This window comes from Vidua macroura, chromosome 1, assembly GCF_024509145.1.
Source record: "Vidua macroura isolate BioBank_ID:100142 chromosome 1, ASM2450914v1, whole genome shotgun sequence".
Taxonomy (NCBI): domain Eukaryota; kingdom Metazoa; phylum Chordata; class Aves; order Passeriformes; family Viduidae; genus Vidua; species Vidua macroura.
In genome coordinates this window covers 10,535,791-10,562,986 of record NC_071571.1, presented here as the reverse complement: position 1 = coordinate 10,562,986, position 27,196 = coordinate 10,535,791, and the positions used below count along the sequence as shown (strand labels likewise).

At 37.9% G+C, this 27,196-nt stretch overlaps 1 protein-coding gene across 5 annotated transcripts in view; it reads left to right on the top strand.

Annotated features, from left to right (window-relative positions):
- The window catches only part of LARP4B (La ribonucleoprotein 4B), a 56,002-nt gene extending 29,027 nt beyond the window's left edge, over window positions 1–26,975 (top strand). For 2 of the 5 annotated variants that reach the window (XM_053999965.1, XM_053999956.1), the window contains exons 3-17: window positions 1,712–1,859; window positions 2,054–2,215; window positions 4,264–4,345; window positions 4,789–4,925; window positions 6,250–6,353; window positions 8,144–8,254; window positions 8,769–8,822; window positions 9,163–9,372; window positions 12,329–12,435; window positions 12,920–13,174; window positions 14,579–14,624; window positions 17,640–17,804; window positions 21,725–21,846; window positions 22,474–22,585; window positions 23,132–26,975. In XM_053999965.1, the coding sequence (XP_053855940.1) occupies window positions 1,712–1,859; window positions 2,054–2,215; window positions 4,264–4,345; window positions 4,789–4,925; window positions 6,250–6,353; window positions 8,144–8,254; window positions 8,769–8,822; window positions 9,163–9,372; window positions 12,329–12,435; window positions 12,920–13,174; window positions 14,579–14,624; window positions 17,640–17,804; window positions 21,725–21,846; window positions 22,474–22,585; window positions 23,132–23,413 (2,097 nt within the window). In that variant the 3' untranslated portion in view covers window positions 23,414–26,975. Of the gene's footprint in view, window positions 1–1,711; window positions 1,860–2,053; window positions 2,216–4,263; window positions 4,346–4,788; window positions 4,926–6,249; window positions 6,354–8,143; window positions 8,255–8,768; window positions 8,823–9,162; window positions 9,373–12,328; window positions 12,436–12,919; window positions 13,175–14,578; window positions 14,625–17,639; window positions 17,805–21,297; window positions 21,409–21,724; window positions 21,847–22,473; window positions 22,586–23,131 lie in introns of those variants that run through there. The other 3 variants (XM_053999974.1, XM_053999982.1, XM_053999991.1) reach the window with 3 other exon arrangements.
- The last annotated feature ends 221 nt before the right edge of the window (window positions 26,976–27,196 follow it).

Here is a 27,196-nt window from a genome sequence, read left to right as displayed (position 1 = left end):
CAAAGTAATTTGATTGTAGGTTCTCAGTTCCAGCTGAACTTAAGATAAACAGTGTGCAGAAAGGAAGCTTGCTACAAACCATTCTTAATGCTCTTCAGCTTTGTATAGGAAGAAATGTTCGTAGATTTCCTGAAGCTCTTGTTTGGTAGCAGTTAGGAAACCTCTTCCTCACTTCTGGAGGTGAATAGTGCTGCAGAGAACAGTGGCTGCAGGAGAAGTAAGAGGAAAGACCTAGGATGGATCTTGGCTAGCTGGGCTAAGAAACAAGTGAAGCTGTCTGGACACAGTCTTGAGCTGCTCTGTGGACCCTGCTCAGGCGGGGAGGTTGGACTGGATGACCTCCAGTGGTCCCCTCCAACCTTACCCACTCTGCAGAAGTCAACCTGTAGCAGCTGCTGCTCCTTTTCCTTCCCTGCTGAGCTTCCCTGAAATTGTTCCCCTCACCCACTGGCTGTGTTGGAGCAGCTGCTCTGACCTTGCCCAGCATTGCAGTGTGGGCAGTGGATTGTGCTTGAGGCTCTTTGTTGTCTCCTGGGGGAATGTCTTATGTTAATGGAAACTGATGGATCTTACTGTCATCTTTGAATCTTACTATGCAAGTACTTATGTCAAACACTTCCACTTTTTGTTAAGTCTCTCTCATTCAAGAGATGTGTTTAAGTAAAATGTTTAAGGTTTTTTTTTTTTTTTTGGATGTGTTTTCTATGCACTGTGATAATAAGTATTTGAATGCATGTGTTTAAGAAGATTTAAAGCTTCGTGGGATTTTGGAGTGCCTGTCTTTACACATTGTAATGTGTAAAGCATCTGTAAATTTAGAAAGCAAATTTTTAATAAGCTTTTTTAGTGTGTCTTATCATGAGTAATATTCTTTCCCAGTGTAATTACATTAAAACACTCAACATATATTTTGTGTGGAATAATTCAATGATTTTGCTTAAACATAAGCAAAACAAGTTTCCTGTTACTCTAAAGTATTGTAGTAGATGTTTGCACTGCAGAGAGCCATCTCTAAAGCAGAGATGTGACCATTTATATGATGGTTGTATATAACCATATGTAATCATTAAATGTGTCCATTCCCAATCCAGGTTAAAAGAAACTATCTTGAGATGATTTAACTGGATATGGTTATTCATCCTTTTTGTCCTAATGCTCTGTTCCTCCTCTAAAAGTAATAACAGAAATTGTCTGTTAATGTGCATCTTATTGCTTTCGATTTTCCATAATGTTTCATTAGAACTGTTACATGTTTATATAATTTCAGAAAAATCCATGTATTTTTGTATTTTCTTGATTTTTTTTCTTTTTTTTTTTTTTTTTTTAGTATTATTTTACAGAAACAGATACAATAGCAGTATAATGAACATCAAGTAGACATGTATATTAGAGAAATGCCTGAGGTCTAGGTTAAGTACAAGGCTGAGTTAGTTTGTCAAAGGCAAAGAATGAAATGTTTGTTGTCATTTGCTCTGCTTGGATAGCCTTTTCTGGTGGTTCTTAATCAGGGAAATGAATACTGTGCACTACAATTCAGTTGTGTTTGTACCTGAAATGATTATGGGAATTCAGTTAATATATTCAGGTGTGAAAAAACATGATAGTAAAATCTTGAGTTGTATGTCTGATACTGTTACTTGAAACTGAATGTATCTGTGCACTAGATGCCTGCTGTGCATCCCCATATTGCATAATCAATTTCTTTTTGCAGGAGTCAACCAAGGTTTCGGAGTTAAACCCCAATGCAAAGGTGTGGGGAAATCATATGTTACACTTGGAAGCAAGTGGTGCCACTGATGGTAGTGTGAGCAAAACGTGGGAAGAAATACCTGACCAGCCTCCGGATTCCTGTAAAGAAGGTATGAATAAGAATTTCTGGCTGTTACTCAAGCAGAAGTTAAAATTTGGTGCAACACTGTCTCAATTTTAATTTTCTGTTAAAAAATTTAAAGCAAGTATGCAAGCACCTACTACATTTCAGATGTAGTTTTAACTATGGTGTTCCTGTGATTAGAAAGAACACTTTTGAGTGTGTTTGTGACGTGTGCTGCAGGACTGGATGCCAATGGCGATGGCGACAAAAAGCATCAGAACGCGGTGCTGACAGAGCTGCCGGAGCCGAACGCAGCCGTTCCGGGCTCAGAGCAGGTGGATATGAACCCTTTGGCTCTCGATCATTCTGAGTATGAGTCTATGCATGAAACCACCCAGACAGGTAAGAGAAAGCTAAGATGTGCTTGGACTTAGTTTAAAAACAAACTAAACATGTATTTTGAGTTGGACATCAGTGAGCATCTGAAAAACAAAAAAAGCCCCCAAACTATACCAGTTTTCTCATTCAATATATACATTCTTTAAACAGACCCTAGGAATTCCTGTCTCTTTTGCAGTCAAACTTGGATGTGTTTAGAGGCCAGTCTCCTCCTGGTTTAAATCTTAGAAGGTGGTGCATAGAATCAAACAAATGCATGTTTCTAGCTGGGTCAGGTACTGAGGTGAGATTCACATGCAGTTTGTGTCTCAAGTAGTAACGTTAATGTGGGGAAAGACCCATTTCGTACTTGAAATGCTAAAATAAGCAACATTTTACTATTAACTTCTTTACATTCTTATTTAATCAACTTCCAGAATTTCTCTTCAGTGCAACTGTTAGTAGCTGTAGTCTGTACCAGATGGTATGTTTTAAGAAGCTTCTGGAAGTTAGCATAGAGATTCACCCTGGTTATATTTCATTGAATGGGACAGAAGGTCTGCAAGATGCATGTAGGATTACTACTTGGAACTGAGATGAGGGATGGGAAGGAGAGGAAAATGTGCTTGGGTGTTTCTTGAGATTCACAACAGGTCTGTTCATTGTACTTAGCTGATTTTGTATTTAAAATTACCAGTATAGCGTCCATAATAGCTGCAAATCAAGGCAACTGAAATCAGAAAATCAGACATCGTTGTGGCATAATCTTTGCTTATATTTAAAAGCTGAACGTTCTCATTAACACTTCTACTTAAGGGTACTCTTGCGGAATAGTAAATAACTAGCTGGCAAACAGGAAATTGTATTAATGGTACCTCACATTCTAGAAGGGAACAGTATTCTTCAGCTGGAACTTGTCAGTGTGTCCTTTATGTGCCTAAAATAGTTAACTTTTAACACAAGTTCGATAGTGTTGTAAAGAGCTGAATAGCAGGTTGGGCCTGTTTCTCTTGAGGAATAATGACATGTGGTCCCAAGTCTGAAATCTGATCTTTCATTTTTTAGTAATTATTTTTAAAAATCTTATAAAAGGAAATATGGTTAGAACATGATACATGTATTTCTCAGGTGTTGGTGTTCTCTTCCTCAGAGTAAAACACGTGGAGGACAGCATGGTGGGAGAAAATTAGAAGTTGCTTTAGGAAGAAGAAAGGCTAAGGAGAGCTGAATAAAAGGATGAAAGTTAGTGAAGGGAAGGGTATAGAGGACAATAGTTGGTGTGAAATACTTCTAAAAAGCTAATTTACATTTACATGCATATATGTTTACATGAGCAATGTGCTACTAAATGTTTTATAAAGCTCTAAAGGCCACACAAAACTTCTACTCTTTAAACACATCTCCCACTGACCCAATGAGTTTACTCTCTACTGACATTGGTATATTGTGTCTAAACTAAAAGGAACATGAAGTTCATGTTTTCCATGTGATAATTTTTAAACTTCCATATATTAGAAAGAAAGTAATTTTACCTTCTTAATGAAAGGATTGTAAATTGATTACATATCTGTTGTTAGTAGATTGGATAGCTGCTCATATTCCATAACTATATTTTTGAAAACCTTCTCTGAATTAATGTGTTGGTAATTTAGACTGAGACCAGAAGCATGGAGTTCCTCCATTACATTGTTCCCTTGCATTGCATTAGTCAGGGTTTGGTCAGCTAGAAATTGGTTACTTTCCTGAGAATGGAGCACAGATCTACAAGCCAAATCACTTCAGTATTTGTTTTGAGATGTGCTTGTAGCTGTTCTAAAAGTGCTTCAGATTTTTATGTATGTGGAGAACAGAGGTTAACAAATAAAGTCAGACATGGTTTCTCTTTTCTGTCTTAAATAAAAAGAGTTGCCATGAAATTTCAGGGGTTGGTAACTAACACATAACGAACATCGACTGAATTTGAAAATCTGTTACTAGTTATGTGGTCAGTAACAGACATGATGGCTTGTTTAAAATAGATATTGTGTAATATAGCAGAGCTACTTTTTAATTTGAAGTATTTTAATTGTTAGGTGGAAACGAACAGTTGCAGCCAGAAGGTCAGGAAGATTTACGAGAATTACTGAAAAAGACACTGGAATTCTGTTTATCTAGGTAGGTATTTACATAAATGTACCAAACTGGAGGATGACTAACAGCTTGGGATGTATGTTACTACATTTCTTAGTTGTTACTTAAAACTGAGTGGAAAGGATGAGAATTTGGAAAAAGTAACATACAAATTTCAGAGTGTTATGTTGATGTACCTCTTAAAGCTTACCTGAAACCTCTGTGCCTAATGCATAAACTAGCAAATATATAGGTTTGAAATGAGAGTAGTTATAAGCAATTACAGATCAGGCGAATTTTTGTGATCTTTACTGGTTATAATTAAAACTGAATAATTTAAGCCATTTAGCAAGGTTTAAGCAAGTGATTTTCATTAATTAGCAAAAATGCTGAAGGAATCGGCCTTCTACTATGTGATGAATTTTTGTCTTAAGTTTATTGGACAAAGTTAATCTGTGACATATCCCTATTTTTTTTTCTCCCAACAGAGAAAATCTTGCCAGTGACATGTACCTTATATCACAGATGGACAGTGATCAGTATGTGCCAATAATGACAGTAGCAAATCTTGATCATGTCAAGAAACTCAGTACTGATATGGATTTGATTGTTGAAGTGCTGAGATGTAAGTAAAAGTTCCTCAGTGCTAGAAAGCATTTTGGCTATTGGTGTAGAACTATTAATCTGAATTTTTCATCTCTTCTTTCTTATTGTATTGCAGTAAAATGCCATTATTTTTCTGTACAGCATTAAGTAGCCCAAGCAGCTTAGATCATCACAGTTACAGGACTGTAGTTTTATCAAAACTGCTCTGTTCCAGCTATTGAATAATGATCTATGCACATATGAATTAATGATATTAAATTGTGGGATGTGGTGGGACAACTCATATGATTGGAGGATCATGATGGATATTTTTAGACTGTTCTGTAAAGACAGGTGGGGAAAAAGGGATAGAGGAGTCTCACCCTGTTGAAGAGAGCCTTGAATGTATAGCAATCAACTGCATCAGTACCTGTGGGCCAAGACCCTGGAGGTTGTTTCCAAGGGGGATCTTACAGTTGGCATCTGCTACTGACCTAAACCAAGACAATAAGGCCAACAGAACAATATTTGTGTCATTTAAGTGAGCTTTGGGTCAGCCAAACCTAGTTCTTACAGTTGATTTTAATGGTTTAGATATTTGTTGGAAGAACAATATAGCAGCTCGTGTCATCCATCAAGTTTCTGAAAAGTGCAGAGAACTGTTTCCCCACATGAGTGTTAGATGTGCCGACCAGGAATGAGGCACTGCTGGACTCACTGCTCAGAAACTGAGAAAACCTGCTTTGTGTATCTCAGTCAGTGGAGGCCTTGGCTGCACCAGTCACAGAACTGTGGCATTTGGGGTCATGCTGAGCACACTGAGCGTTTCTAAGGTTTTACATTTTGCAAGAGCAAACTTCAGCTTGTTCAAAGCACAGCTGGGAGGAATTCTGTGGGAAGTTTCCATGGAGGATGAAGACCTAACTATATTAGTGCTGGGAGTTCTCTCCTGGAAGCACAAAAACATTTCATCCCCTGTAAAGATAAGGGAAGTAGGTGGATCAAGAGACCCCCTTGGTTTAACTGTGTGCTTCTGAGTCTGCTCAAAACAAAAGAGAGGCATACCAGAGACGGAAAGGGGAATGAATACCTGGTGAGAGCTACAAGGGCATTGCCAGGTTGTGCGGAGATGCAGTTATAAATGGAAAAGCTTGTCTCAAAGTGAATTTGGCCAGAGCTACAAGTTTTGTAAAAAAACTAGAAAGCGTTTTTCAGGCATGTAAATGATAAACAGAAACATTGCTTGTTTCTTAATGTTACATTTGAGGCTCTGCATTGTAAGTCTATGTTCACAGCATCTTTTGGCGTGCAAAGCTACTAGGTTTGTTGACAGCTAAAATGCATTCTTGTCTTTTCTCTCTTAGCGTTGCCTTTAGTTCAAGTGGATGAAAAGGGGGAAAAAGTTCGGCCAAATCAGAATCGCTGTATTGTGATTTTACGTGAAGTACCTGAATCTACTCCCATTGAAGTAAGTGTTCCCTTGTTCAGTAAAGAACACTTTCCCCTTAGGACTTGGAAGTTAGATTTCTTCTAAATTTCAATAAGCACCTCACATTTTTTACTACTGCTGTTAGTTTCTAACTGCACTTCTTAAACTTAGTTTATTATCTTTGTTTGTATAAGAAATACTTTTGGTACACACATGTTGCTCATAGCAAGACTGTGGTAGAATCTGTAGTTCTGCAGAGGGCTGTGAAACTGATAGGTCTGTCTTTGGTAGAGATACATCATTTTCTTGGGCTTTGTCCTACCTATATGCACTTGGTGCTCTCAGATCCTTGGATAAATAGACAAAGATGAAAGAAGATAAGGCTTAGACTAGAAAATGCCACTGCTGCACCTTGAAGCTTGTTCAAGTAAAGTAGTTAAATCTTTGTAAATGTTTTCATAATGCTGAGGTGAGAGGTGTCAATAAGTCACTAAGGATCTCCACTGGCTTGTGGAATGAGTGCAAGACTGGAGAACTTCATTCTCTGAAAGATACTTAATGCCACTCTGATGAAGCAGGGACTATGACTGATGGAAATACTAGAAAAAATTATGGGGTCATATTTAACCATCTTGAATTTTCAAAAAGGAGGAGAAGGTGCAGATTTTTGATGATGGGGTATATATTTTAGTTTCTCCTCTATTTAATTTTATAAGGAAGACTAAAGATTCTGAAAGAGTTGCTCTTCTTAATAGCCATCGTACAAAAATCAGAAGTACTGCAGTTTAGAAACTGGTAACAAAAAAGTAAGTGGCCTTAATAAACAGGAACATGAAACAAAATGCTAAGAGGAACTGGGGGGAGAAGTTGGATATATGCTATTCTATTAAGCTATATATGCTTAATAGCTTTAAAATAGTGGCTACTTCTAGCTTTCCAAATGAAATGTAGCCTTTCAAAGACTGCCTAACTTTTAGTATTGTAGATTTTTTTTTTCTGTCATAAGTTTATCAGGTTGGATATATTAGCACTGGATATTCACTCTTAAATGTTTGACAAAAAAGTTCTGAGTCGTCTTTATTTTCAGAAGAATTGTTCTCCAGTGAAATGTTTTATACATTGTATTTAAATTTGTTGTGCTGGAAAAATCTAGATTTAACTAACCAGATTTAATAACCTATGTTTTCTAGCATAGCAGAGTCAGGCTTTATTTAAGCAGCAAAATTCCAAGATGCTGTAAGGCCTCCTAAGTTGTGGTGCCATCTGATGCTGCTCATCTCAAATCTGTGACAAAATAAAAAAATATGCAAATGAATTAGAACAAATAAAAAATTCAGGGTCTGTTTTTTTCTGTAGAAACTAGCCAGTCATGTTTGAGGTAACATAAGCCCTGTTTCAAGTACATGAATCTGTAGACATTTGAGTTAAAGCTTACTTGCAGATTTCTGTGGAAAAGGCAGGATTTTCCTGTCCCATGCCATGTGCACAGGTTTTCATGTGGCTCCATGGTTTTGGGGACAGGGGAGAAATAGACATCTTTCTGCACTTGATACCAAGTTTAAATGTTTTCTCTAGCCTAAATAGCTCCCCGCTAAACCTCTCTTGCAGTATGGCCTTAGTGCTAGTTTTAATTCCTTCCAGTGGGAAGATTGGAGAGAGCTTACACTACTGCAGGTGTTCTGAACTACTCTGTTATGTTTTGTAAGCCCAACAGTGCTTTCTGTCTTTCTTTCTCAGAGTGTCAGAATTTTGCATTTTACATTGATGTTTTCTTCTGTCCATCCTTCCCCCCTCACCTCCCCACCTCCTTATCAAACCACTTTCCCCAGGAGGTTGAAGCACTTTTCAAAGGAGACAATTTGCCTAAGTTCATCAACTGTGAGTTTGCCTATAATGACAATTGGTTCATCACATTTGAATCGGAAGCTGATGCACAGCAGGTAATGCTGTTTTTTGAAGCATATTAGAATGTAAGAGTAAATAAGGATGACATGAGGGTTAATTGACAGGTTGTAAACTGTATTACAAATGTGTAACAACTTAAAAAGAAAAACACCCCACAATGTAAAAACAATAATGCTTTCCCTTAGGTAGTATCCAGTTTTCAGTAACTATTAAACATAACACTTAAGAGTTTGGGTTTTTTTTTTTTGGTCTTTTTCCATATCCCGGCTTCCTGGTTAAAGTTATTATTTTTTTTTGTACTGAGAGTGTTGACTTTTTTGAGTGACACATTGAAATGTTTCAATCATAACCATTAAAGTCTTGTTTTAATGCTACTGAAGCACTTAATGATAAGTTAAATGTTGCTAAATGCAGATGATGTACGAGAGTTTGCTATACTGTAACATTAGCAGATACTCCAAGAATTATTGTTAGGCTTAGCCTGTCAAAACTTAAGTTTCCTTCATTTAAATTACATTTGACAAATCTAACAATTTCTTTTTTATAAAGGCTTACAGATACCTTAGAGAAGAAGTGAAGACTTTCCAAGGAAAACCAATTAAGGTAAATAGAGGCTTATGATGTTAGGGGTGGGGTGTGTGTGTATGTTCTGGTGGTGCTCACTGTGATTTCTAATATAAATTTAAGTGGTCCAATTTCAGCAGCTGTTTCAGCAGGAGGTGGGTTTAGAAATGTAGCACATATGACTTCACCTTTCCTCTTCCTCATTTCTGGCAGTGGTATATCCAGCCCAGCAGCCGGGAAGCATTCAGCTGTTCCTGCTGTCCTTGAAGGACAAAGCAGTGACTGATAAGTGTCCAGTAAAAGTTTGAGAGCTGCTAATTTCAACCATCCTATATAATTTGAAAGACTGCTGTAATAAATAATCTAATCTCCTTTGCAGGCAAGGATAAAAGCAAAGGCAATAGCTATAAACACATTTTTGCCAAAGAATGGATATAGACCTCTGGATATGAACCTCTACACGCAGCAGCGCTACACAACATCCTTTTACATACCTCCAGTATACAGTCCCCAGCAGCACTTCCCACTGTACAGCTTAATTGGCCCACAGACCTGGTCAGCCGCGCACAGCTACCTTGACCCTTCACTGGTAAGTCTCTTGATTCTGAAACAGTTGTATTCTTTTCCAAGCTGATACTATTTTCTTATTGAGGTGTAGCAAACATACCTATCCTGAAGAGAGGAGTTTAAGATTCCAGTTCTTCTTGAACAACAGTCCTTCAAAATCCTTGCCATGGTGTACAAAATGGATTATTTGAAAATTGTGTCTGATCTCAGACTGGAGTGTGATTCTCTTCTTAAAACCTTTTAGGTTTTGAGGCAGTTCTTTAATAAAGACTTGTCAAGATACCAAGTTATCTTGATCCTCTAGCAGGAAGTTAGGTTGTAGGTTAACATGCTGAATTGCCCTGTTTGGCATGTTCTTAAAGTAGAATATTTTCTGTGCAATAGACTTCTGTCCTCTTTTGGCAACGAAAAGTAAAATTGTTTTTGCTAATTACAGAAATCACTTTTAAATTGCTTTTTAAATTATTTTCTTAAAGGGGCTGTTGGTAAGGCTTGAAGCTGTGGTGGAAGCAATAAATCCTTAAATACTCTAATGAGATATCTATATATCCTGCAATGCTTCTTCTGTCTTCTGCATTGTGACAGTCTCATCAGAGTTACCTTGGCCCCTTTTAGTTTGCCTTTGTTACTCTACAAATATGTGGAGTTTCCTGTAATGACTGGGAGGCTCAGGTTTCCTATCTGGAGCCTCTTGCTCCCCTCTGGAGATGACTCTTTACTTGTAGCTCAAAAAAAAAGAGGGGAGCCATGCTCAAAATTACAAGTTCTTTAGATGTTTTCTTTGGCAGAGGATTAAAGTGTCCTTGAACAAACTTGAGCAAACATCCTCTGTACTGAACCATAGCTAATTAAAAAGTTGGTGTGCTAAACACTTCACACACAGGGAAGGGAACCAGAGCCCTTGCAGGGGGAGTTGTTCGGGGCGGGGGGGGGGGGGATGAAAACTGTGGAGGAGACAAGGTAACACAGTGAGCAGTGTTATTCCAGGAAAAAGCTGTCTTGTTAAGCAGCAATGAATGTGAATCTGCCTGTTCAAACACAGCATACTGTGTATCTACCTTATGTTAACCTGTAACTTTTTGTATCCAAGAAAGCTTACTAGTCCTAGCCTTTGGGGGAGATTTGAGTTTGCCAGCATTAAAGATCTCCAGCTTTTCTTAGCAAAACAGGAAATCAACTGTCTGTACTTTGCTTTTCACAGTTCTGTAGTGTATTTTCATTGGTTAGCTGAATTTTATGTACGTGACTGTAACGTGTTGTTTCTTGATTCTTTTGTAGGGAGAGCTATATTTGAATAGAAATCATTTGAGGAGAACAGGGACCATGAGGAACCATGACACAGCAATAATTTTCATGAGACAGGGTTGCAGTTTGCATGTAGAGACTTTTGTGAAAATACAGCAAAGTTTCGTTATTCTGCTTCAAACATAAACTCTACTTTATCTCATCTCTAATTTGAGACTGAATACCCCAGTAGTGTGGGCATACCATTTTTGTTCTGAAACTTGAATATGGCAATACATGTCCTCAGGATTCTAAAACTACCTCATTCTTCATCATGTACTTAAATCATATTTGAGAAAAGATCTAGTTTTTCCTGTTTGGGGAAAAATAAAAAAGGAAATAGAAAAGAAAGTATATTTGAACCAGTTGACTTCTGTGAAGATGCTTTTGGTATTATTGGAAAATGGGAATTTTTTTTTTTCCTCCAAAAGGATCACACATCATTATAAGAAAGAAGAGTTGAATATTGCTAGGGTCCCTGATATGTTCAGTGTCTTCTCATTTTTCAGCTTCAGTGGTTGCTTACTAGCTTTGATTGAATTTTGCAGCATTCAGGTTGTAACTCTTAAACCAGAAAGCACTTCAAAGCATTATTTTGATGAAACTTTGTTCCTCAAGGAGCTTTGTTACAGGCCTTCTTTAATGGCCTTTTTGTGAAGCCTGAGGTAGCATTTGCTGTCGTGCATACTAGATTAGGCTAGCAGTAGTTTGATATGACACTTTGGTGTTAAATTTTGTTTTCCATTGATTAGTGATTTAACTTGCACAAGAAACCTTTTTCAAGCTTAAATGTACCTTTATAGCAAATGGTCTTGATCCCAGCTGTTTCTCAACACTTAATAGATTGTAGAAAGAATGTTTTTGTTCTGTATTGTAGTTATTTTCAGGAGGAAAAGACAAGCAAGCATTTGCTGGTGCTAACAGTAACATTCCTTAAATGAAACTCACACATTTAAATAAAAACACAAAAGTATGCTAGTGAGATTGGAGAAATTACTTTGAATGGGGTTTTTTTGTTTGTTTTTGTTTGGTTTTTTGTTTGTTTGGTTGGTTTTTTTGTTTGTTTGTTTGTTTTGAAGCATCTTTTTACTACAGGACATTAATATGCATCCACCCCAGAAAATGTTTTGCTAATGTTGCTTCTTCAGACAAGAAGACAGTGTTTCACATGTAGAATAAGGTGATAAGATCTGAAAATCATCAGAGTTCTGCTTAACATCCACTTATTCTCTAAGCTTTATTTAGATGTCACATGGAAGTAGAATGAGGAACTAAAAGGAAGTTGTTGGGTTTTTTTAAGGAAGGTATTCACATACAATTATAAGAGAAACAGTTACAGGCCATGTAGATTAGAGGCTCTGACAAAGTGTCTTGGTACTCCAAAGTCAGGAGTGGTATGGTGTGAAATAGGAGGAGAGCTGTTTAACTTACAGCCAAGAATTTTGGTTTGATGTTTTTCAATCTTGAACTATCATAAGTTGAATATGTGGAGTGACTAACTTCTCAGAAAAACAGAAGCTTGGGGTTTTTTCAGAAATTTTGTAAGTTAGCTACAAGGCAGTAGACAGATGCTCTGTTGCTGTTTGAGACAATCTTTTGAGTACTGTCCTGCACAGAATGACATAAAATATGGGGTTAAGAAAAGTAATACTCAGTTTGTTTATAATGATAAGCATGCAAGACATTTTTTTTAGGTAACACCATTTCCAAATACTGGATTTATCAATGGATTCACATCTCCAACCTTCAAGCCTGCTGCTTCTCCACTGACAACACTCAGACAATATCCTCCCAGGAACAGGCAAGTTCATCTATCTTTTAACAATACTGTTTATTATCTGGCACATGGGATTTTCATCTGTTTATTTTAGTAACACCAGCTAACTTGAGAATACATGTGAAACTGAATCTGGTGCCAAAGGTGAGGCCAAAGGGGCAGATGGTGCTCCTGATGTTAATGGATGTAGTGTTTCGAGATGTAAATGGACAATCTGAAAGCCGAGAACTTGTCTGTTCCGTGATTTAGGGTAATAAGCTGAAATATTCTGAGATGACATGTCATCAGCAAGATTACTCATATAGTAAAGGTCTAGTTGAAAACAGAGAGGGAAAAGATTAATTTTGATAATTCACATGGCCTGTTACAATGAATATTGATCATTCTTATAAATGAAATAAGTGATAAAGGACTGAAGATCTTGCTTCTTCTGAATTCTGTGAACAGGCTTAGGCCTCAGAAGATCTCTGGTAGTGTGTGTATGTTGAAATGACTTTTGAATTTATAGGAATCCTAGCAAGTCACATATACGACATACAATACCCAGTGCAGAAAGGGGACCTGGGCTTCTAGACAGTCCTACAATATTCAACTTTTCTGCTGATCGTTTAATCAATGGCGTCAGGAGTCCACAGACGCGGCAGCCGGGACAAAGCAGGACACGGGTGCAGAGTGCGACCACCAGTTACACCAAGAGGGAAGTGGGAACTGGGCGGATGGAACAGACCAGCGTTGACTCGTCCCCTGGATTAGGGAGAGGAAGGTGAGTGTGCTCCGTAGTTGTCCTCTGAACAGCCAAGTATTGCTGCTTCTAAACTGCTCTGTTTAGTAGAGGTGTGGTATTGTTACGGTTCTCAATGCTGCTTTAAACTCAGACTCTCCTCAAACCTAAAATCTTGCCAAGTACGTCACAGAAAGTGTTAAATACTGAACAAAGGCAAAGCAGACTTGGATACTTTTGTACCAGATGAAAATTATTATTGCCAACTGATGAACAATTTAGATCTAATATCTAATCCTCTATCCTTTCTTCATCTGGTGCAAGAAAGTTTTTGTGTATTATTTGTTTGACTTTTATTGAAGGAGTTCTGCCCAATTCCATTGTTCAGTTTTGTAGATTGTACACCTGAATGTGTATTAGCAGTGCTCATCCTTCACTTTTTCAGTTGAAGCATCAGAATTTTGACCAAACTGGACATACACACAGCAAAGATGATGGATTGGTGTAGAGGGAGGAAAAACTGCTACAGGCAACTAAGGAAACTATTGTTATGTTGTTTTAAAAGCAACCAAACAAAAACCACAGCCAACTACCTGAGGAGCTGAAAACTGGCATATTTATAAATACAGTTCTAATAAGTGCTTCATAAAAATATTGTGCAGCTTTGATAATGGCCATATTTATGACTGCAAGTAAATCACATTTTGAGTGACTTACTGAATTGGAAGATAAGTGTTTTGCAGATGATCCTATTTCAGACTTGTATCATTGCAAAATTAAATGGGTATTTTGTGCGAGGGTTGAAATACTTTTCTAAATCTAATTTACCAAATTGTATTATAACTAATAGATGAAAGTATGATTAAGAACTCAGGAAACAAGATTGTTCAAAAATGGACAGGAATAGTCAGTACTTAAAATTATATTTTGATGTTTCAGTATTGAATACAATTAGAATAATAAAAGTCAAACTAACTTAGAAAATATATTGATACTGAATTAGAATGCTCTGCAAATTTTACAGTGCTGCTTGGAGGGGTTTTATCTGAAGAAGGGCTGGGGGCAAAGTCCTGAAAATGTTTTGAAGGAGCCTTACCTGGATTGAAAATAGTTAGCTGTATTTGAGAAGTTACACTGGTATACAAAAGTTCCTGACCCCTTATTTAGATACTGTAGCATTTTGTCTAACCCTTATAAGTAATCTCTACTGAGATGCTTTTAGCACAGGAATTACTTGTAACCAGTGTATTCTTACAATGACTTGCATAAGATGTATACTTTTATTTTAAGGACAGCTTCTAGGATTTTTTCCCTAAAACATTTCTTAATAACCTGTGTAGAATGAAGATGGATGACATAGCAATTGGAATTGATTTCTCCTGTTTTCATTAACTGCTTTCCATCCATTTATAGGCAAGGTTCTCATATCTTCATTCTTTCCCTTAGGAAAAACTCCTATGGCTACCGAAAGAAAAGGGAGGACAAGTTTACAGTGAGTGTTCATGATCTTATTTGTCTCTAATAGAGTAACAAGGCAAGAGTGTGGATATTATGTGGAGTAGCAGGTGACATAAGTTACTGCAGAAGCAGTTGTACATCACAGTTGATTAAAGGCAACAGCTCATTAGTCATGTGAGTTTACTGCATTTGGGTATCAGAGAAAATTTTCCATTAATGCAGAAGTCAGGGAAAAGTTAAAATTACTCTTGCAGTAGCAGAAAATTTCCATCTCAGTTTTTGTCACCATGCCAGTGTTCACATTCAGGAATAGCTAAACAGCTGAAGTTCAAAACACTTGATACTTCATTATCAGTCATGGTGACAGTGAAGAACATTATATAGATCCTTGTGGCATAATGTGTAGCAAAAATATTTATTATGAAGTGGTCAGTTCATTTCCTTAAATGCCTCTTCAAGTGCCACCAGGTAAGGGTATGCTACCACTATTACAATACTGTGGTTTTGGGAAACTGAAATTCAAGGTTAATACTAAAGTAGACTTGATACTTGAAAAGGCTGCACTAAGTATAGATGAGAAAAAACATGGTTTTGAGGGATTTAAGGTTTGGTGTGATAAACCAGTCGTTTCCTTGCAATTCATTTTTGCCACACATGGCATATTCATAAAGCTGAACCAGGTTATTTCCTTATTCATGGTACAATTTTAAAGCAACACTACTGCATGAGCCATAACACTTTCCTAAAGGTTTGGAATTGCAGCATTTATGTGTTTGTGGCTCCTGCTGTTGAGTGGCCCAAGTGAACTTAGATAAAGGAGCAGGAAAGTTTAGCAAGTGATTCCTTCCTTTTGATTGCTTTTAGTTCTCATCAGAGAACTAAAAGTTTCCCAGAGGCAGTGAGACCAGATTGCATGTAGAATTCCCAGTACTTCTTCCTTTTGCCCTTTCAAAGCTGCTTGAGTTTTTAGAGTGATGTTTTCCTATTAACTTTCTTCTGTATTTAAAACAAGGAAGTGGTACAGGTTAGGTATGAGTGACTGGAGTGAAAGGATTACCTTGGACTCCTTCCTGAGCAGAGCAGCACTTCTGACAGAGCTGACTGCAAAGATTATTTGAACTTTGAATGTAAAAACTGGTAGATGTGACTTCTTTGGAGACCCACAGTTCCCTTCTGTCAGCACCAGGCTATAAATGCTGCCTGTGCAGAGGCGTTCCTTCCAGTCTCTTCTGGGCCAAGAATCTTTAGTCTGTAGTGTCCAGTGCTGCATCTTGAGCAGAGGTGAGAGCTGCAGCACACCCACAACTGCAAGGAAGTGTACTTGGAACCAAAAGATTAAAGTTTTCCCCCTTTAGACTGTGGAAATAACTGAATCCAGTATCCTATTTCTTGTGTAATGCTGTAGCAATTAGTGTACACAGGACACCACTAAAACCAATATTTATGAATGGAGTAGTGACTTCTTTAGGAGATTTTTCTTTTTAAATGAAAAGGTATAGAGTTGTATGAACGTTTGCATGAAAAAAGAGCATGAAACTTACTGATCAGATTGTTTCTGAGGCTATAGACATAAGCCAAGTACTGAACCTACAAGAAGTTAACTTGAGAAATTTTGTGCAGTTAGCTTAAAATTCATTGAAATCCTCCCTCTTCCTGCTAATTTTAGATGTTAATGCCACCCTTAATATTTTGAGGATTTTAGTATTCAACTGGCTCACTTAAAATGTAACATAAAAGCATTTGCTATTGCAGAACTGCAGTCCCCTTTAAGAAGAGCAAGTCCTGTGATTTGAAGAATGACTTTTAAAATTTTGAGTTGTTCCTCTTGCAGTTTGAGCTGGATTAGTGTAGTCTCTCTCCCTGACCTTTGACAGATCATCTGACTTCAATTTTGGAGATTTGCAGTCTCCATTACTGTAGCATTCTTCTAGGGGGTAATGCAGGGTCAGTAGCAGTGCTTGGAGTTGCAGTTGTTCTTGCTTATGTATTTTTTCTTTCCCTACTTTCCTCTTGACACATAATTCTTTGGACATTACATGTAGCTTGTGAAAAGACCTCAAAATCGTCTTACATCTGTTGTTCTTTTTGTTCAGAAGCATTGTTCTCACATTCACACCATCTTGACTATATACTCATATTTTCCTTTTCAAAATAGGAACTGTTTCAAAGATTGATTTGCATTTGGTATTTTGCAGCAGAGATCATTTTAGCACAGGCCTCAGCACAGTCAAGAAACACTTCTTTGAAGAAAAACTTCTTTGTTTACATGATGTAGGTGAAGTTAATTGGTAACTTCAGTTACAACATATTACAAAGGAGTTTTATTTTTCCTGTGTAAATATAATATAACTTACAAATCCTTACCAGCAGTTCTCACAAGTGATCTTAAACTGTGATAATTTTAACTCCTGAACTGCTCTCTGTATGCAAAATAGTTGCATTTAGCACACAGATGTTGTTTTATGCTTGAGACATTGGTTTTCTTCTTAGATTTAGTTAGAAAGTTTCTGTTTCAAAAATAGTTCTGACACTTTCCTTTCTATTTTTACACAGTGACAATATAGATTAATACTAATTAGCTATAAATTGTTATTGCCTGTACTACATACAAGGCATGCTGTCTTGCCCTTTCTTGATATATCTGAAAATAATCTTGTTGACTTCTGTCTTTTTGTTTAGGATGTTACTAACTGTACATAAATGGGCATTGTATTTTCACCATATCATGATACATAATCCAGTCTGTTTTCCTTCCTGTGTCAGTGTGTCTGTCCTCAAGGAAGAGTCAGTGAGAAAACTTCTTACTATGCCAGTGCCCCTAAAGCTGATGCATATACCATGACATTGAAATAATAATTAAATATGTTAACAGCAACAGTGGAAAATGAAAGCATCTATTCCTCGGTACTCTGTGGGTTTTTTGGGAGATGAGATGGGGGAGCCTTCTCCAGGCGTTTGCTGATACAAATCAAGTGCAAAATACAGTTTAGAGGTACATATCTTTTCTGTCATCTAGTGCAGTAACCCCAACATGTTATTTCTATTCCAGAGAGGCCAAACACAGTCTCCACCACCCCCAAAACCTCCATCTCCCAGCTTTGAATTGGGTTTATCTAGCTTTCCTCCATTGCCCGGGGCTGCTGGCAATTTAAAGACTGAAGACCTGTTTGAAAACAGACTGTCCAGTGTGGTAATAGGAACGTCAAAAGAAAGAGTGAGTAGTGGATGTTCATTTTTGTTGGGAAAACAAAGAATTTCATACCTCTTGTTTTTTTATTTGGTTTATACATGGAAAAACTTGTGGGTTTACATGGGATGTAAGAAATGTTCTTAAAAAACAGCTGTCAAATGATGTGCTACTGCCTTCTTCACTTATATCTTAGAATTTGTTGGATGTTCTCTTTGAAATGGTGGGGAATATGGGCACCAGTTTAATAAGTAGATGTTAACAGCAGAGATTAGAAAATATGCTCTTTGCTGTACATAACTGCCTCAGGCTTTTGATAGACTCAGGTGAAAAGTATGTGATATGTTTTCCCTCCTGCTTGAAAGTAAGACTTCTGCGTTATATATAAAACGCTTTAAAGTGACAGAGACAAACTTCTAAGCACCAAAATAAAGAAGCCGCCTACATAATCTCAATACACTAGGCATCATAGCTGGAACAAGAACTGCCACCAAAACCAGCTGGATCCCAGTGTTGCCTTGTCAAATTGCTCAGAAAGATAAAAATACACTGGAATAACTTGGCAAACACTGCTGTATAGATGTAGTAGAGATGCAGTTGAAAATTAATGTTCAGCAGCTTTTCATAGATTTCATTCTTAGAACTGTCTCTTCCATGCCATCTGTGAGTGACAGTATGTTCTCCTCCAGCAAGACTCACTTAACCCTCTGCACTGTGGAACGTTCTGGGCTATGAAAGTCTGTGTTGGCTTTTTTTGATAGCTCAAATTTAGCTTGTGTTTTTCTAGCTGTACCACAACTGAAGAAGTTAAGCCCTGGATTAGCAGTGCAAAGTGACATGGTGAACCACCACAATCTCTGGTGTCTTCTCCTGCAATAAGCTGGGTTTAGAATGTTTTCTTTGGTGCCCATGTGTCAGGGGTTGGTAAAGAAAGGGGGAGGCAGCAGGGCAGCCTGCACCCAAGGCAGTGACTGTACAGACAAGCCATCTACTCTGTCTCCTGCAAGTGGTAGGAGGGGCCGCTGTGTTCCAGGATTGCATTTAGGGGGAATGTGCAGTTCAGAGCCATGGTAAGAGCAGTGTTTAACTTACTGTCAGCCACTACTACAGATGGTAGCCTGTTCTTGGCTAAGATCTATTAATTATGAAGTATTTTACCTCTGTTACTTATGAAGTAGTTTTTGACCATTGTATTTTAGGTTTTAAATACAATTCCAGCACTTGCTTTTAATGCTGCAGCTGAAAACCCTTTGTTCCCCCATTACAGATCTAGTACTTGATTTGTACTTGTGGTAAAGAACTTAAGACTTCTCTCCTATAGAGGCAGTCTTCATATCAGTCAGGCACTGAGGCTTTATGATACTTGCAGTGCACTGTCACATTAAAAATCATCCTTCAATTTACCAGTTTCATTTTCCAGTGTACAGGAGTTACTCTGTACCATTGTGTGGAAAAAAGGGATTATGCTACCTTTCCTTGTTGGCTTTTAAGTAAAGAGTAAGATAACAGCAGCTGGCTCCAAAGAGCAATTGTGTTCTACAAAGCTGTTTGAGCTAACATCGATCTTGCCAATGTATACAGGCTGCTTTTCACCTTGATCTCAATGTTTTTTCATGTCACTTGATGTGGTGTTACAAAGCACTGAAGTAGAGCTACACAGTGCTTCTCTTGTTTCATACAGATGGGCAAGTCCAGTGTACAGAAGCTGAGGGGACTAAAGGTCTATCGTTTCCAGCAGTTGTTATGCAAGCATCATATCTTTAGGCTCTTTGCTTAGTGATGCTTTTCTAGATGTAGCTCTGAGGAATGGCAGGTAATAATCATCCCACGTTTTGTAACTAGGAAGTGCAGCACTGTCAGATCAAGGGCTGAGTGTTTTGGCAAGGAAAAGGTCTTGCATGTCTGCTTGACTTGAAGCTGTTCACATTTAACCATGTACCTACAAGTTCTGATGCACTTAGGTCAGAATGCTCTGCAGCTTGCAATTTCAAGCCTTTGCACACACTATTACATTGAATAAAACTATAAAAGCTGTTCTGTTATTTCTAAACATCCACCTTTTGCAGTCTTTTACTTTGAATCAAACTAGGCTTATATCTACTGCAGTAATCTATGCTGCCTGATTTTAAAACAGTGCCATCAAATACCATTTTCCTTTTTAGCAGTGACCATAGGAGTCTTAGGGTTTATCCCCTTTTGAATGGTGACTTGGCTGGGGGAAAATGAGGGTTATCTTGTTCCTTCTGAGCTTGTGTTCTCCCATTGCTTCCCCTTCTGCATACCAGAATCTCTTTGGGGTGGTTTGGAGTTTTTAGAATGAGACAGGTCAGAAGCAATACAAAGAACATAGCACCCTTTAAAACAAACAGAATGGTTATAAATGCGAGATATATGTTTTTCAGGATACAGAGTTGTCTTTTCTTATTTTGTGACAATTTAAATTAATGTATGTGTCTTGAACCTCTTTGGCATTTATCTGGAAGCACAGTATCACTTGGCACGAGCAGAATCTTTTCAGGGCTATGGAAAAAGCCTTTGCTTGGTAGCAGATCATTATATTGGGATGATACAGAATTAGGGCTTTGAAGAAGACAGTTCTTAGTGCACAGCATTAGGAGACTTTTGTCTTCATAGGCTGCCTGTGGTTATGTGAACAGGTGCAAAGCCTGCTTTGTCACCAGCAGGTGTAAAATTTCCAGGTGGAAAGAAGTCCAGTTACTAGTGATATTCCCCAGGGCTCGGCACTGAGACCACTCTGGTTTAATAACCTCATCAGTCATCTGGATAAGAGGATCGAGGGCACCCTCAGTAAGTTCACAAACAGCACTAAGTTGGGCAGGAGTGTTGATGTGCTGGAGGGCGGGAAGGGAAAGGTCTGCAGAGGAGTCTGGACAGGCTGGATTGATGGGCCAAGGCCAGTTGTGTGAGGTTCAATAAGACCAAGTGCTGCATCCTGCATCTGGGTCACAACAACACCAGGCAGCACTACAGGCTGGGGAGAGCATGGCTGGAAAGTGGCCTTGTGTGAAGGGACCTGGGGGTGCTGGCTGACAGCAGCTGAACATGAGCCAGGTGTGCCCAGGTGGCCAAGAAAGCCAAAGGCATCCTGGCTTTGATCCGCAATAGTGTGGCCAGCAGGACCAGGGCAGTGATTGTCACCCTGTCCTGGGCACTGGTGAGGCTGCACCTGGAATGCTGTGTTCAGTTTTGGGCCCCCCAATACAAGAAGGATGTTGAGGTGCTGGAGCATGTCCAGAGAAGAGCAGCAAAGCTGGTGAAGGGTCTGGAGCACAAGTTATGAGGAACAGCTGAGGGAACTGGGGTTGTGTATCCTGGAGGAAAGGAGGCTCAGGGGAGACCTTATCACTCCCTACAACTGCCTGAACAGAGGTTATAGTCAGGTGGGGATTGGTCTCTTTTCCTAGGCAACCAGTGACAGGACAAGAGGAAATGGCCTCAAGCTGTGCCAGGGGAGGTTTAGGTTGAAAGTCAGGAAATTTTTTTTTTTTTTTACTGAAAGGCAAGTGAAGTGTTGGAGCATGCTGCCCAGAGAAGAGATGAAATCACCACCCTAGGAAGTGTTCAAGGAATGACCAGATGTGGCACTTAGTACTATGGTCTAGTTGACAAGGTGATGATTGATTAAAGGTCTTCTCTAACCTTAATGATTCAAAGTGATTTTGTCATTCAGATATGTCCCAAAGGGACCTGAAGCTTCTGACTTCTTTGGAAATAACCACATCTGTCTGTGTTTCTAAATAAATGTAAAGGAAAAAATAACATATTCATTATGATATATATATATATTGGCTCCTTTTGTACCTTCCTATAGTCAATTTACCAGTATAAATCAAATTATGAACTGTTTCCTGGTTGTGGTACTTTTCAGGCAAACCATGTTAACTGGATATTTTGACTGTCTTTCTGTGCCTTTTTTCCTCCTTCAGAACATTAATGTGGATGCAAGTACAAACACTATTCCATCAGGAATTCCTCGAGAGCCGTTACCAGTTTCTTCTACATTGCCCAGGACCTTTGAAAGGTCTCCTTCGCCACCCCAGCCTACTGAGTAAGCACTTGATTATATGGGTATAATTATTCTGCTCTGAATCACATTTGCATTTTCTTTCATCAAGCAGAACAATGTAAATAGCTATTAAAATCTTAATCAATGAAAGAAGTAATATTTTGTTGTAGTAAAGGCAATAAAGCTTAATTTCTGAACAATATCATAATAGTGATTCAGTCATAATAGTCATTTAGCAGAAGACAATTTAGTGTTGTGGTTTAGTTTCTGTGAGTAGAAGAAGTTTAATGAATATCTTACTGTCTTGTATTTAGATAGCTTTGAAACAGAGAGAGTAAACCCATGGCCCTGTGGGCAGTAGTGATGTCCATACCATAAAAAAAGTTTTTTGGTAACAGTTTATTTGGAACCTGCAAATCAAATAGCTGAGTAACTAAATGCTATTAGAACATGACAAATTAGAGGTAGTGTCACACTGCACAGGAATATATTTTTTCTATTTTTGATAGCATTTTTGAATGCAGTGCTAGTCATCATGTGCTAAGCAAATTATAGCTTTTTATAACTACTTGCAATCATACTCAAAACTTTTTAGACATATTATTAAACCATTCATCTATCCTGAAGTTTCACTTTTCATGAGCCTTGCTTTCTGCCGGATGATTACAGGGACCCCAAAGTTGTGGATAAACAGCAGAGAGAGACACAGAGTACAGAAAGACTTTCTTCTTCCACTCTGAGTACTGCATGTAAATCTGTACAAGTCAATGGGGCTGCCATAGTAAGTGACCTTATTATTCATTTTTCTTAATGATCCAGTTTGCATTTAACAGAATATTTATTGCTACCCAGTGTTGCCTAATCATGTGAGCCCAGCATCCTAGAATTTGTCCAGCAGCTTTAAGTTTGCTTATTGGGCTTCATGATTACTTGCATGATAGAATTATGCAATTAACAGTGCAAAAGAGATCTCCTTATCTGAATCCTTTTCTTGGTAGTATCGTTGAGATAGAAGTATTAATACATGTGTTGATATTGAAACCAGAACATTCATTGTGTTTTAGCTGATTTAGAGTTTGAAAGGGAAGTATTTTGCCCTATGCCAGTACCCCATTTTTCTGGCATTTCTGGCTATTTTACGTTTTACCTTTTCTTCAGCTTTATTGTCTATGCAGCTTTTGTAAACTTCATACTAAAACCCTCATCTGCATATTTAAGTGCAGCAGTCTTTTGGGACAAGGACTTCACCCTTTTCTGTTCATCAAAGTATTTTTTTTTCCTCAGGATGCTTTGTTTAACTCTGTCCTGTTTGTTTCTGATTTCCCAGGAACTGCGAAAACCTAGTTATGCGGAAATTTGCCAGAGAACAACTAAAGATCCTCCTACATTGCAACCCCAGAAAGAACAGAAGCCAAACACTGTAGCATGTGGGAAAGAAGAAAAAAAGCCCACAGAAACAATAGAGAAAAACAGAGAACCTCCTCCTGCAAAGTCACATCCTGGACAACCCAAAGACCAGAGAAGACAGTCAGGACGCAGATCGTCCCCTCCAGCCGTTGGCAAACGCTTAAATAAAGAACAGAGTACCCCTCCAAAATCTCCTCAGTGAAAATAACACCTGGGAGGGATTTGAGAAGAGGTCTGTTTCCCACAAATTAAACCCATGTTCCCACTAAGATACCTGAGAATGAGTTGCTGGTTAGGAGCTTGCAGTGATACAAGGCATGTAACAATGCCTGCAAGATATTTTTTTTGTGAAATACTTTTTCCCCCTCTTGAACAAGCATTCTATTTTTCTGGGTATTTCTGGATAGTTGTTCTAAACCTTACATTTAGATTGGTGCTTAATTGGAGGTGAAGCTTAGTGTGATATTTTTTTTCCAAGGTGTAAAATATTTGTCTTTAAGAAAAAATCAACTTTTTATTAAGCCTCTCTGTGGCTGTGTGAGTGCAAGCTCTGTATAGTGAGTTTTTTCTAAACTGTTAAGCAGAAACATGCTGCTGCAATATTTTTAATAAACTGGTCTGCAAGTACATATCTAAATTAGTGTCCAAAAGACTGATACCGGCAGCTAGTGTGTAGAGTGCAAGAAAGTAGATATATTTTACAAATTAGTATGTGACCTTGAAGATTTTTTTTTATTGGGCTGCTGTACTGTGTCAGCAAATGAACTTGCACTTTTAGGTTAAATGAGTAGCTGTTTCTAGCATTTTTAAAAACTTAATCTTTTTTTGATGTTTTGCACACACAAAATGAATTCTACAGGGCACCATAGCAGTCTTTCTGAAATATTTCCTTTTTTGACTTACTGCAAGCAAGTAACCATCTTCTCACTCCAGAATAAAACGGATGTTATAATTTGCAAATACAAAGCACATTGTGAATAGAAAGAATCAAGTCTGTGAGCTTCTTTGGTGGTGAAGCCTGTTAGTGGATGTTATCAGGAGAAAGCAGAGTAGCCTTCTTGTGATAACCTTAGCTTCCCTGTGCTTGTAAGGGAGTTAACTGAGTCAGCGCTGTATATTCTGGTTACCCCTGTGCTCTGTGTAGACTTTTTTTTAAAATTCTGCCCCAAGTGCTCTTTGAAAGAGTTCATATCTTAGTCAGCCTTGTGTTGACATCTTCCTGTAACTACAAGCATTGGCATATGGATTTAAATTTTTCAAGACGTGAGATAATGGTGTTTGTTTTGTGTGGTGGAGGAAGAGATCCCTGATATTTACCTGTGGGATGAGGTTTCTCACACTTACTTACTTTAGAAGTGATGCGCTTTCTGAAGGACAAGGATGCACTAAATTAGCAAGTTTCTAATAAAGTTGAATATAAATTATTTTTGTTTTAAAATGCCTAAAGCTTTTCTTTAAGTGTTTAAACTGCAGGAAGTTCAGACAAAACTCATTCCTGCTGACTATGACAGTACAGTTTATTCCACAAAAATGTTTATTTAAACAACTGATTTTTTTTAAAGAATTATTTCCATCCAATATTTAAAGACTTGAATTTTATTTAAACTTGAAAATGACTTTGCCTTAACTTTTGTACAAGACAGTTTAGAGTTAATGAGGTCTGACCCCATGGAGGGTTAGCATGAATGGCATACAGAATTACTCAGTTACAGTATGTATCTATTGTCACTGGTCTTACTGGGTAAACATACTGTAGTACAGGAACTAGCAGCAGTTTTTGTAATATACCTTAAAGATCTTAAACAGTTGATCTTTTTCAGATTGTTGAAAAACCTGTAAATGCAAATAGTCAATACTGTATTAAATATGTGCACTTGGAAGTGTGTGCTTTGCTTGTACAGTTGTAAATAATCAGAACATATAAAAAGGTACCCTAAAGAAAAAAATCTGATAAAAATTATTGATATTATAAATGTTGCTGTTGAGCTGGATGTAGATAAACTAAATGTTGTGGTTTGAATATTACTTTAATTTGTTGTTTTTTCTTTTTCTTATTTTATTCTGGTGTGTTGAACTGACTCTGCCTCTTCACTGCAAAAGGGAAATGGAACGAAAATCTTATTTGAAAGCCCTCAAATATTTTCCTAAAGTCCCTTTAAAACCAAACAATTTAACCAATTCAGAAGTGTTCTGCAATGTAAATAATGAATTTCAGCAGTCAAACTGTAATTTTTAAGTCATTAATAAAAATCAAGTCTAATTGGGGAAAAACTTGACTGCTGCAAAAATATACATTGAAGCTTACTTGTCTGCTTTCAAGAGTATCAATGCATGGTTCATAGAACTGTAAAGTAACTACAGAAGTTGACTCCTGATAAATTTCCTATTAAAAGCATCAATTGGTAACTAGTTGGCATTGTAAATCCAGCCTCTTGTATGCTGCAGAATTGGTCAAAATAGGGCATGTGGAGACTGTTGATTTTTCCTGTTTCCAAAGCGCACTTTGTGAATGCTGTGGGAGGAGATAGGACCCTGACACCACCACCAAAACTGCTCAACTACTTCTGTCATTGGACTTTTTTATCCCCTTCTCCTTTCCCCAGCGGCAGTGAAAGCGGTAGCTAGATTTGTGTATGGTTTAGGCCAGCTGTATGATTCATTTTGTTTGTCTGCTGCAAGTGAAAGGCTTTACCAGCTGCAAACAGTGGCAAGTGGTCCCTTCCAGCGGCTGTGAGCGGCTCGTCCTGGTGCTCAGCCGGTACCCGAGGTGATCTGTTGAGACCAGTGGGATGTGTTGTGCTGTTCTAATGTATTCTGCTGCCATTTGTGATAGGTCAATACACTGTAATTACTGCTTACCCAGCAACAGTCTGTTGCATCTAAAGTTTAAACCTTCCTCTGATGTGGTTTTATAGCTTTTTTTTAAAAAAAGTGACACGCCAAATTGCTGTGTAATATACAATACAACTTCTCCTTACTGTATTTTGCTTTGAGATTTATTCCTCCCCCCACTCAGTGACAAAATGGAGTTTTCAGAGTAGAGTTGTGAAGTTGCATGCAGACTGTTGCTATGATACAGAGAGGGATTAAAACATAGCTTTTAAAATTAAAAATCTCCCAAAAGCAGTATCTGAGCTCAAGGTTCAGGGATCCAGTAATTAAAATTGGCATTTTATCCTGTTAGAACTGTGTGGTGATGCTTTTCATTTTGAAAACAAGTCAAAATGGGATCTGAGGTTCTTCCAGGAATTTTAGAAAAAAGGTTGCTTTCAAAACTGAATGTAATTTCAGATCAGTCCCACCCTGTGACTCTGTCACTTAGAAACGTGTGAGCAGTGGCAAATTTTTTATGTTGCTGCATTGTCCTTCAAAGCCTTGAGCCCTTGGCATGGAAAGGCCATTGTTGGAGTGTGGGTCAGTGTATCAGGAGCAACAGCTGACTGTAATGGTGCACACCTATCTCTGTGTATCTCCTTCAGCTACAGGTAGGGGTTTTGTGCTTCGTAACCTATTACACTAATAGCAGCAGACAATCCAAGAATTCTAAGGAGACCTAACAGCTGCCAATTCATGAAATAGAAGTGTAATATGGGAGCCTTTTTGAGGGTTTTTGTTTTTGTTCTTCTTCCATTAAGACTGGAATCAAGCTTACATGTAAACTATCAGTAATTTAAGTTTCCTTTTGTGTCATAAAAATGTAAAACTGTCTAATTTGAAAAAAAAATATGTAGGTTATGAAAAATAAAGATTTAGGCACTGTTGAATTCCTGATTTTTTTAATTAAACATTTCTTCAGCAGTATTTTTCATTACCTTTTGTCTTTTGCTCCCATTTTTGGAAATTGTATATTTCTAATTTTGGGAAAAAAAACCCTTTTGCTTTCCTGTTCAACATAGCTCTTGTAACCATTACCTAAGGCTCTGTATCAGCACCAAGAACCTCTGTGATACATCTCTGAAGGCTGCAGTGTCTTTCTCTATTAGGT